Here is a 12,358-nt window from a genome sequence, read left to right as displayed (position 1 = left end):
TCTCAAAGATAAATAAACATAAAAAAATTAAAAATAAGTAAAATAATGGCCTCTGTCCTCCATAGAATTCAGTCTTGTATGCATGTTTTTCCTTAATGATGTCTTTGATTTGGCTCCTTTTGCTCAAAAGAATCATATTTACTTTAAGGCATTACACGTGCATTTGATATTACATGATAGATAAGTGACACGTTATCTATAAAGGAAATTTTATGCCTTTTCACATTGAGAAATGTGTTTACATTATAACTTTATAGTGATTCTCATAAGAAAACTGGAGAATTTTTGTGTTTTTCCCTGAAATCGTAAATTACCATTGTGATTTGTCAAATGTATAATTTGTCCATTTTTTTTTAAATTAAAAATAATGTTTGGATACATGTAAAACCCAAACCAACCAGCTCCTCTACTCAGGTGCGGGTAAGCCTCCAGTACCCTAGATGTCGCTCTGGCTCCACCATGGGGGTGGGCCTGAGTCTCTGTGGTTACAAAGTTGGGGGCGGAGAAGCCGAGACTGGCTGGGAAATGATGGCTGATGAAGACGAGGAAGTCAAGCAGATCTTGCAGAAATTGCAGGTGGGAGTCATAGGTTAAAATCTATATGTGCTTTTGTTACTTGGGAAGAAGGGGGGAGTCCAGTCTATATATTACCAGCGAATTACTTGGCGCATGCAGGACGCTGCATGTGTTAGTGAGGTTACTATAACAACTCCTGAGGGTTCGCCCGCTGGCGGAGAGGGGAGCCTCCCCTGTTACGGAAGGGGCGCAGCGGGGTGTTGGGACCTTCTGCTGCTGACCTGCCTGCACTCAACTTCACTCCTGTTTGGAAGAGGATTTGTTGCTCCTAAGTTTATTCTTGCGCTCCTAAATTTATTCTTCAGCGTTCTTACGGAGTTTTGTTTTGTTTTTCCGATTCACCCATAACAGATAGTATACACATGTATGTAGCAGATCTGCAGGAGCTATTATCATGTATTGTTTTCATTCCCACAAAGGCCATTTCTTTACTACTTCTCTGCTTTGAAACTGGCCATTTCTTTACTACTTACCTGCTTTGAAATTGGCAACAAGCACAGTAATAGCTTGCACCCCTTGTATCCTGGTTACTCCTCTCAGGACTGCACGGTTTTGATTCTTTTGCACACTTGCTATTCCAGTCTGGGGTCTGATGCAGAGGGCCCATACTCCACCCAGTTCACAGTTGACTGCAGTTGTGAGGAAGGCTAGTCTTTTGTACTTGGTAGGTATGAGCTAACTGGTTACTTCTTTACCTTATTTCCATGACCCAGTATTTTCCTTAAAACTCAGAAACTCAGTTCTTTGTGTTCTAAGACAGCCTGAAATTTAAACATTAGACCTGTGACAGGCTTATACCCTGACTAAAGGCTTGTAATGCAAAAAGTTTAAACATTGGTGACATTTATTTGTTTCTTGAGCCTATTAAAATAACATTTTTTAGAGTGTGAGCTTTATTTTACTTCCAGTTGACTTGGATTAATTTATTTTCATTCCCTGTCGTGACTCGCTGAAATCCGAGATTATCAATACTGGCTCCATATTAGAGACGTTGTATATATGTATTTGGATACGTCTAGAAAAAAGTCTGAAGAGGTATACTAAACAGTAGTTATCCCTGAGGTTGTTCGGAGTGATTATGAGGAATTTCTTACTTTGTATTTTTTACATGTACATACTTGAATTTTAGCACCTTACATATATTGATTTTTCCACGAGACAAAAAGTTATTAAAAATGTTCACTGCAGTGGGGCAGCTGAGTGGCTTAGTTGGTTTAACGACTGACTCTTGATTTTGGCTCAGGTCATGATCTCACAGTTGGTGAGATCGAGCCCCGTGTTGAGCTCTGGGCTGACAGCACAGATCCTGCTTGGGATTCTCTCTGTCTCCCTCTCTCTGCCCCTCCCCTGCTTGCATGTGCTCTCTGTCTCTCAAAATGAATAAATAAACATTAAAAAAGTGTTTACTGCAGCAAAACAAAACAACAAAACTAAACAATTTCATGCATATTTGCTTTCACAGCTAGAATGAGACAATGAGACCCTCTCTAATTAAAATTCCTAATTGGCAGCCATGCTGATTGCAGGACAAAAGGAATTGTATTGTAAGTTTTGCTGAGAACTGTCTTTTCCTGGGCTCATTTGTCGTAGATGGACTAAGCATGTATGCTGGGAGTACCTTGGGGTAGGTGGGCAGGAGTGGTGCAGGAATGGAATGGGGGGGAATGGAGTAGAGGAGAGGAAAAAGATAGTGATGTTACTATTTATGGGAATGGTGGTACATTTTGATTTCTGCCTAAAAAGGGAAAAAGGAATGTAACAAAAGGATATTTTTCAAAGTGTGTTTTATAGACCATTTTCATTTCAGCCATCTAAAGTGCTTGTTAATAGGTGATTTGAGTTCTGTGAAAACTTCTAAAACCAGAATCTGTGGGCTGTGTCCTGAAAATAGTGCACACAATAAAATTTGAAAAATATCGCTACTACAGAGGATACTGTCCATTCTCTTTGCTCTGGGTGGGGTTTTAAATTAAGTACAGCACATAACCTGTTGGTTAGAGACAAGGATGATTCATTAAACCATTAAGTCAACATTTTTTTCTAAAGTGTTTATTTTTGAGAGAGAGCACAAGTGGGAGAGGGGCAGACAGAAGGGGACAGAGGATTCGAAGCACGCTCTGTGCTGACAGCAGAGAATCCAATATGGGGCTCGAACTCATGAACCATGAGATCATGACCTGAGCCAAAATCAGACACTTAACCAACTGAGCCACCCAGGCGCACCTCAGTCAACATTTTTAATGAGGGCCTATCATGTCCCAAATCCTGTGGTAGTGCTTATGTATAGTTCTGAACATGGGAGACAGGAGATTAAGACCCTCCCATCATGGAGCTTACATTCTAGTGATGGAGACAGACATAGACCGCTAATGTATAGGCCACATAATTTCAACTGATAAGTACAATGGAGAAAAATAAGAGTGTGATTTAACAGTGGGCAAAAGTGGAAGTGGTTACTTTAGTTTGAGGAGTCATGGAAAGCCTCTCTGAGAAGTTGATATTGAACTGAGATCTAAATGATGATGAAGAATGAGTCATGCAGAGATATGGTGGAAGAATGTCCAGGCAGGGGGAACAACATGTATAAGGCTCCCATCGTGGGACTGAGCTTGCTGAATCTGAAGAACTCCATGAAAGCCAATGTGGCTTGAGTATTGTAGAGGGGAGAGTGAGAAGTGAAGTTTGTAGCCGGGTGAGTAGTGTGAGGTCAGATTGTACAGTCTTTTCAGCTGTGGTTAGGAGTTCGATTTTATTCTACAGTGGAAAACTGAGAGTTTGTGAGATGATGTATATATTTGTAAGGTCATTCCGACTATAATGAGGAGAATAGGAGAGAATAGAAACAAGATGACCAGGTAAGAAACTATTGCAATAGTCCAGGCAAGTAATGGTGCTGATTTAGTCCAGGATATTACTAGTGGGATGGAGATAGGTAGATGGATTTAGTTGTGGAGGTAGTTAAGATGCGACAGATGTGTTGTGAGTTGTGTTATATATTTCTGCTGCTGTTCATTTTCAGGATGAAAGAACAGGTAATGGAAAAGCTTTGGTGTCCCAGGAAGACTCAGAGACAGAGGTATTTAAAATAGGAAAGGGAACATTTACTTGGGAAGAATACAAGAGAGCCAGAAGGTGACTTGACAAAAACATAACAGAACAAAACAAACAAACAAAAATAGGAGTATTTGAAGAAACAAAATCCTGGAAAAACACCAAGGTTCTCAAACTTAAATCGGTCTGTTGGTTGTGGAAAACAGTGGCTCTCACATGTTTATCATATTCACAAAGGTCATATATTTTCAGATACCAGCATAGGAAAAATCAGAGAGCAGGTTATTTTTGTCAGGAAGTCCAGTTTTCAGGGGAAATTTCAAAGTTTTATATATTCTGGAGGGCAGTCCCATATTGGATTATCTTATTAACTTCTTGTTTTATCTCAAGTTGCAAAGTGTTTCCCTCCTCTTGACTATGGTATATGAAGTGCTTAGCCATACTGGAAGCCCTGCTGGGGCTGGGAGAGAGACAGCTGTCATCATGGTGCACAGACTGGCACGGAACTTCACCAGAGTGGTCCTGGGACAGTGGCTACTTTTCTTCATGACCTGTGCATTTTGGTAGACCTGTCCGCCTGCCTCTTGTGTCATTCCTAGTGAGATAGAGAATCAGTAATTCTAGGCCCCAACTGGTATGGCCAGCCAGTCTCAAATTTCCTTGTCTGCCGTTCGCTCCTCTTTTCCACAGAAATCTTGAGTAAAAGGTGAAAGATTTACACGATCTGAAGAGAAACCAGAGTATGATGTTCTCTCCTCTTAATGGTACCCTTTTTACACTTCTTAGGAACTGGTGGATCAGCTCTATTCGTTTCGAGAGTGCTATTTCGAGACACATGGTGTGGAGGATGCTGGAAGGAAGCAACAGGATGTGCGGGAAGAGATGGAGAAGACCCTGCAGCAGATGGAGGAAGTAGTGGGTACGAGCTGCAAAAGAGCATGGAGCCCCCTGCGGGAGGCTAACTAACGTGCTGCAGAGTTTTGCTCTCTCTTTCTAAACTCTGCTATATTGTTTGTGGCTGTTGCAGGATGGTACAACAGAATATTTCTTCTTTTTTAAAAAAATTTTTTTTTCAAAAAAAATTTTTTTTTTTGAGAGAAAGAGCAAGTGAGCAAGCAGGTGAGGGGCAGAGAGAGGGGGAGACACAGAATCTGAAGCAGGCTCCAGGCTCTGAGCTGTCAGCACAGAGCCCAATGCGGGGCTCAAACCCATGAACTATGAGATCATGACTTGAGCCGAAGTCGGATGCCTAACTGACTGAGCCACCCAGGCGCCCCAACAGAATATTTCTTCTAAGGGCCACTGTGTAGGATGGCAGCCTACCGGTCCTCTAGACAATGTTTTCCAAAGTTTGATTATAGCGAATGCCATAAAATAAAAGAACATATTTTTTTCTGAGACTGTTCTTCTTAATTGACCTTTCTGCTTCTAATTTTTTTTACTTCCAAATTTTTTATATAATGATCATGCCATTATCTTTCTAAATATTTCTTCCTGCGTTTAGTCTTATCCTTTTGTTTGCCTCTTTGCTCAAGTGTATTCAAAGATTCCTGCTGCTGACTGGTTAAAGTCTCAACACCTTAATTTGGTAGGAATTAAAATGGTATTCAAGTCTCTATTGTCTGACCATTTCTGTTTGTTTTCTTCTACTCTTCTCTCTGCCTACTTACTTACAGAGGAACTTTCTGTTTCTTTTGGGTTGGACTATCAATTCTTCCTTGAACATGCCACAGGGGTTTCTGCCTCTCTGTCTTGGTTTACATAGTTTTCTCCTTTTCACTTTTTAAAGCTTATTCATTGGGATATGCCAGATGCCCCTTTTCATTGTTGTTTTAATTTTCCACGAATATGCTTTGTTCTCTCTCTCTACCAGAGGGGCAATAAGCCCCTCCAGGGTAGGGATAATGCTTTCTTTGTTACCCCATAACCTAACACAGTACTCTGCCTATGGTAGGCTTTCAATAAGTGGTTTGTTCATACAGATTTCCTTCAACTGTTTCCTTCCTAGGGCTGACCTGAGGTTATTTCTTGAGAGAAAGTGTCCTGGTCTTATCTGTAAGATTGCCTCAGTTTTTCCAATTGCCTTTATCTTTTTCCCCTTCCACCTAGGTTCTGCCCAGGGCAAGGCCCAGGTTCTGATGCTGACTGGGAAGGCACTGAATGTGACTCCTGACTATAGCCCTAAGGCTGAGGAACTTCTGTCCAAGGCTGTGAAGCTGGAGCCCAAGCTGGTGGAAGCCTGGAACCAGCTGGGTGAGGTGTACTGGAAAAAAGGGGATATTGCGTCTGCCCACACCTGCTTCTCTGGAGCCCTCACCCATGTGAGCCATCTATTATACTCTTGGAAAACACAGATGGGAAAGATGAGATTGTTTTGGTTCTTTGAATTTCCCTAGGATATGAATACCAGAATAGAACTATACTGGAGCTAGGAGAATGAAATCAGAGGGGAGGGAGAGTCGGAGCAGACCTGGATGAGGACAATAGGGCCAGGGGACTGAGAAAGGAAGAAGATGATGGGATCAGGTTCAGGGATAGATGAGAGGTGAAGAAAGATTAACAACCAAGTTGATCCTTGTAGATAGGGGTCTAAGATACAAACGCAGTAAGAATTAAGATGAAAAATTAGATTTAGAAGATTAAGATGCATACGAAAGGGGAAATAGAATCAGGAAGGGTGAGTATATGTCTTCTCCATTTGCAGTGCAAGAACAAAGTCTCCCTTCAAAACCTGTCCATGGTGCTTCGCCAGCTGCGGACTGACACTGGAGATGAACATTCTCGTCATGTAATGGACAGTGTCCGACAGGCTAAGTTGGCCGTGCAGATGGATGTCCATGATGGCCGTTCCTGGTGTGAGTGCTCTCAAAAGAAAAAGGTCTCCAATTTTCTAGAGCAGTGGTTCTCAGTATGGCTACATTCCACAATCATCTGCAGCCCAACTGTTGAGTCTGGTTCTAAGTGTCTTTGTTTTGAAGAAGCCGGAAAGGTATTTTGATGAGCCGCTATTCTAGGAACTCTTGGATCGTTTCATCCAAGAGAGGACGCTTATTTGCACATAAGCAAGGCAGGACTTTTGTGCAGTCTGTTCAAGTTTCTCCTTTGGGTCTATGTTTGCCTCTTTATCTCAGTGGAATTTGGGGTATACTAAATATAGTGTTATCACTGGATTTTGTCAGATGTGGGACCTTTCAAATAGACCCTTGAGGGTGACCAGAATAAGTTATATCTTGAAGCTGGGCTCTGAGATGATTCATCACTATGTATCTCAGTTTTTTCTCTGCTTAGGAGGGGCAGGATGGCTGGGGTGGGCTGGAAGTGGGTGTTTCGCCTCTCCTAGGTACAAGGAGAGAGCCAGGTGGATATTTTCCTTCCTCAGATCAGTTAGGCTCTGGTTAGATAGTTTCTGCCGAGGGTAGACCTTGTTAAGAACAGGGATCTCTGGCGTAGTTCAGAACAGTTCTTTCTCCCCTTCCCCTTGCTGGAAGTATGAGGGGATTTTTCTCTGATACTTGCTGGGGGAATCTGGCTGGTTGACGCTTCTGGAGGTAAATCTCACAGTATTGTGGGGGCCTCCTTATGACCTGGACCTGTCATAGACTCTTAAGTCTGAAATTCTTTTTTGTCTGGCGAGAAAATGGGACGCAGGATTAAAAGTGAGAGATGGCTAATGTCTGGGAAAAGACAATAGCCCAGTATAAGGGTCTTTGCCCCGTTTTTATTAGGATCAGAAGGCTTACAAACATGGTGATGGACGTGCACAAAGAGACTGTGTGTGAACATTAACTCATGGACGTGAGGGAAAAGGGGTCTTGAAGATATTCGGGGTTAGGGGTTTGGGTTAATATAAAACGAAATCCTGGCACCGAATGGAAGGTTGTATACAGCAGACGGGAGGCAGCACCTCTGTTTATCTTAGGTAGCCTAGGGGATGAGACAGAGCAAGTAACCTCAGGGTTAACAAGGCACCTTTTTCTTTTGCTAATCAGCTCCGCTCTGGGCAGCTTCACCCACAGGCAGGCAGCAGTCTATAGCTCTAGTTACCTGTTTATCTAACTTGATCCTTCCCTCCTGTGAAAGCAGCTTTCTGCTGTAGTACTAAATTGTGGGGCGCTTCTGCCCTGAGTATCTAATCTTGGTTATTTCATATACCTGTGTTCTGTATTGGGGCCTTCATCCCGCCCTCTCTATACTTATTTATCTAATCTTGTTTACCGAAACTTGGGTGTGAACATCCTATGGCTTTGTAATTCTTTACGCCTTGTTAACCCATTGGTGTAAGCCCGGGGAATCTCTAAGTTTATTGCCCCACAGGGACCCCTGGAGTTTCTTGCTCCCAGACTTGTCCACGCTGAACCTCCAGCACTTTGTCAGTTACAGTTCAGGTGTGCCTACCTCAGCACCGGGTCCTGCAGCTCGTGAGTGTCTGCCCTGGTCACTCCCTGTGTTCGCCTGACTCTCTCCAGTTTTAGGGGCAGTGGTTTGCCCTGTGTTGTTCCCTGTCTTCTGGATCCAAGAAGAGTTGAGGATTTTTCAGTCTGTCAGGATGGAGTGGTAACTTCCAAGCCCCTTACACAACGAGCCGGAAACCCTTTGTTTCTCTTTCAGATATTCTGGGGAATGCATATCTTTCTCTTTACTTCAATACTGGCCAGAACCCTAAGATCTCCCAGCAAGCCCTCAGTGCCTATGCCCAAGCAGTAAGTATTTATGGTCACCCCGGCCAGATGAATAGAGGTAGGAACAGCAGTTTCCATGTGGCTCTTTAGCAAGCAGCATGGGCCGTCATTAGTGGCGTTCAGTGTGTGTGGTTTTGCAAAGCTGTGTATGCAGGGGTGACTTATTTCTTCTTAATTTTTTTTTTTTAAGTTTGTTTTTATTTATTTTGAGAGAGAGATAGAGAGCAAACAGGGGAGGGGCAGAGAGAGAGGGAGAGTGAGAGAATCCCAAGCAAAGCTCCATGCTATCAGCACAGAGCCCCCCAGTGTGGGGCTCAAACTCACGAACCAGAAGATCATGACCTGAACCAAAATCAAGAGTCAGACACTCAACTGACTGAGCCACCCAGGCACCCCTATATCTTCTTATAACTTGAGTATTAGCAACAGCCTATATGGGTGCCTCACTGCTAGACAGCTCTTTGAACTATCCAGGTTTCCTGTAGGCATGTATAATCAATCGCAGAGCCCATCCCAACATGTTCATCTTTTGTAGTGGGGAAAAAGTCTATATTAAAATAATGCTTATTGGGGCACCTGGGGGGCCCAGTTGGTTAAACATCCAACTTTGACTCAGGTCATTATCTCCCCACTTGTGGGTTTGAGCCCTGTGTCGGGCTCTGTACCTAACGACAGCTCAGAGCCTGGAGCCTGCTTCAGATTCTGTGTCTCCCTCTCTCTGCACTTCCTCCACTCGCACTCTTTCTCTCTCAAAAATAAACAAACATTAAAAAAATTTAAAATAAGGCTTATTAATATTTGTGTACATTTTTAAAGAAAAATGAAAGCACTAATACTTAAGTATAAATTAAGTGCTCTCCCTAGATTAACCATGAGATACTGTGGCTCTGGATTTCCCACAGGCTATAATAGAAAACAGTATATACCCCATTCTGCAGTCATTTCCTTGGGATTAATCCACTGGAGCTCCTGCTTTGCATAGGCTTTCAGGCTGTTTTTATATCAGTAGCCACTTACATGGGGGTTTCCTTCAGGTGTGAGAGCCTGGCCACTTAGATGCTTCACATTGGTCTTCTGAGCACTTTTGATTTAGGCCTCCTATACACTTTTTTTTTTTTTTTGCTTTCTTGCTTCTCTTGACATAGACCTTTGCTTTTTAATTTACCATTACTTACTTTGTTCTGTGTGGCAGAATAAAGAATGCACCTACCTTATATTCATGTTTGTAGTTTAGGGACTGGCCTTTTTTCAATCAGGGAGCTTTAAGGCAGAGGAATTATATTTTAGTCTGATTTCTTACTTTGGTGAGTGTTTACATTTTAAAAAATAATAATAGTATAGTTTTAAAAATTTTATATTTGGCTTCTGCTAAATTGTTGCTTTTAACTCTTAATGTTGTTACCCAACCAACCATAGACATATTTGAGCCAACCATTTAAACAACTAAAAAAAAAATTTTTTTTTAATGTTTATTTATTTTTGAGAGAGATAGAGAGACAGAGTACGAGTGGGAGAGGGGCAGAGAGAGAGGGAGACATAGAATCTGAAGCAGGCTCCAGGCTCCGAGCTGTCAGCACAGAGCCCATGTGGGGCTTAAACTCACGAACTGCAAGATCATGACCTGAGCTGAAGTCACACACTTAACCAACTGAGCCACCCAGGCACACCCAACCATTTAAACAATTTTAATTCATGTGTTTGTACTTTTGTAATGTGCTAGGCAATGAACATAATTAGAAAAATACAACGAATATAGCCAGGAACATAGCAGTTTCTTCACAGCACATCTGTCTGCACTTGCATGTGGTTTCTGGCCATCAACGTATGTATGTATGTATGTATGTATGTATGTATGTATTCATTTCTTCATTCATTCTTTTTATCATTTTTTTCTTTTAATTTCTTTAAATTCAAGTTAGTTAACATACAATGTAGTATTGGTTTCAGGAATAGAGCCCAATGATTCTTCACTTACATATAACACCCAGTGCTCATCCCAACAAGTGCCCTACTTAATGCCCATCACCCATTTAGCCCATCCCTATACTCACCTCCCTTACAGCAACCCTAAGTTTGTTCTCTGTATTTAAAGGTCTCTTATGGTTTGCCTCCCTCTCTATTTTTATCTTGTTTTTGGTTCCCTTCCCCTATGTTCATCTGTTTTGTTTCTTAAATTCCACATATGAGTGAAATCATATGAGATCTTTCTTTGACTTATTTCACTTAGCATAATACACTCTAGTTCTGTCCACATTGTTGCAAATGGCAAGATTTCATTCTTTTTGATCACTGAGTAGTATCCCATTATGTATATAGACACCACATCTTCTTAATCATTTGGACATTTGGGCTCTTTCCATAATTTCTGGCCATCTATTTAAATTAGAGAATCAGAATTTGACTTTCTTTTTTTTCTTAATAATTTTTAAAAAAATGTTTATTTTTGGGGCACCTGGGTGGCGCAGTCGGTTAAGCGTCCGACTTCAGCCAGGTCACGATCTCGCGGTCCGGGAGTTCGAGCCCCGCGTCGGGCTCTGGGCTGATGGCTCAGAGCCTGGAGCCTGTTTCCGATTTTGTGTCTCCCTCTCTCTCTGCCCCTCCCCCGTTCATGCTCTGTCTCTCTCTGTCCCAAAAATAAATAAACGTTGAAAAAAAAATGTTTATTTTTGAAAGAGAGAGAGAGTGAGTGAGTGTGTGAGCAGGGGAGGGGCAAAGAAAGGGGTCAGAAGATCCAAAACCAGCTCTGTGGTGACAGCAGATAGCCCATTGCAGGGGCTCGAACCCATGAATTGTGAGATTAAGACCTGAGCTGAAGTTGGACGCCCAACTGACTGAGCTACCCAGGCGCCCCCAGAATTTGACTTTCAATGGATGTTTTTTTTTTTTTTAATTTTTTTTTTAACGTTTATTTATTTTTGAGACAGAGAGAGACAGAGCATGAACAGGGGAGGGGCAGAGAGAGAGGGAGACACAGAATTGGAAACAGGCTCCAGGCTCTGAGCCATCAGCCCAGAGCCTGACGCGGGGCTCGAACTCACAGACCGTGAGATTGTGACCTGGCTGAAGTCAGACGCTTAACCGACTGTGCCACCCAGGCTCCCCTTTCAATGGATGTTTTAAGGGGGCTTGAATGTAGAAACATGATTCTGCCAGTATTTGGAGCTGGGCTTGTGGGCAGAGGAAATGCTTTAAATAAGTGAAATTTCTTTTCTAGGCTTTCCTCATTTATACCATTATCTCACTATTAAAAATTTTTTTTATCAGAATGCTTTTACACATTTATTTTATCTGTATACTATTACATGGATAAATTATAATAATATTTTAATATTTCATGTACACATAAAAACCATTACATCATTGAGGTGTCAGGGACTGAGTAATAGACCACTCAAGCAGTTACTCTATAAAAAGGTGGGTGTAGGTAACATTTTGACAAGGAAGAGGTCTAGGGCATGTTGACCATCCTTAAGAGTGAGATAGGATCCACTGATTGTCTTTCTCTCTCACTGTAGGAGAAAGTTGACAGGATGGCTTGCAGCAATCCTGATCTTCATCTGAACAGGGCAACGGTAAGACGAGTGGGGTAGTGATCACCTGAGTCAAAACAGTGACATCTGGGTCTTAGCCTGGGAGGATAACTGGATATTCACAGGGACAAGTTTGAGTACAAACTTTGAGAAGAGAGCCAAATTGTTTCCAGGAAGAGCTGGCTCAGTTTGACTTCAGTGTCTGATGGAGTGTCTGGTGGGAAAGGAGAAGGGTCCGAGGTGGTGGGAGGGGTACATAGAGGATGGGAGGACAGTTTAGAAGACTTTTCCGAAATGTTCATTATAAGTATACAAATAGAATGACCCACTATCTGCAGCTTAGCTGTTTTAGAATTTGGAAGTTTGCTTCTTTGAAGGGATGCCATCTTTGGGGTTCGTGATCACCTTAGCCAGGATAAAGGACGGAAAGCATTGCTGTTTATTCAGATTGTTCATTGTAGAGCAGGAGAACAACTGGCAGAAGGGAAACAGTTTCTTTCTTTCTTTCTTTCTTTCTTTCTT

At 42.1% G+C, this 12,358-nt stretch overlaps 1 protein-coding gene across 1 annotated transcript in view; it reads left to right on the top strand.

The window, feature by feature from the left end:
- Nucleotides 1-492: 492 nt before the first annotated feature.
- Nucleotides 493-12,358, top strand: part of TTC5 (tetratricopeptide repeat domain 5) — a 20,189-nt gene continuing 8,323 nt past the window's right edge. The window contains exons 1-6 of the mRNA XM_040476480.1: nucleotides 493-576; nucleotides 4,414-4,546; nucleotides 5,737-5,948; nucleotides 6,332-6,482; nucleotides 8,236-8,327; nucleotides 11,822-11,878. Of these exons, the coding sequence (XP_040332414.1) occupies nucleotides 526-576; nucleotides 4,414-4,546; nucleotides 5,737-5,948; nucleotides 6,332-6,482; nucleotides 8,236-8,327; nucleotides 11,822-11,878 (696 nt within the window). The 5' untranslated portion in view covers nucleotides 493-525. The remainder of the gene's footprint in view (nucleotides 577-4,413; nucleotides 4,547-5,736; nucleotides 5,949-6,331; nucleotides 6,483-8,235; nucleotides 8,328-11,821; nucleotides 11,879-12,358) is intronic.

Source organism: Herpailurus yagouaroundi, unplaced genomic scaffold (genome assembly GCF_014898765.1).
Source record: "Herpailurus yagouaroundi ecotype Mexico unplaced genomic scaffold, PumYag 141, whole genome shotgun sequence".
Lineage (NCBI taxonomy): Eukaryota > Metazoa > Chordata > Mammalia > Carnivora > Felidae > Herpailurus > Herpailurus yagouaroundi.
The sequence above is the reverse complement of the archived record's forward strand: the minus strand, read 5'-3'. Positions and strand labels throughout refer to the sequence as shown.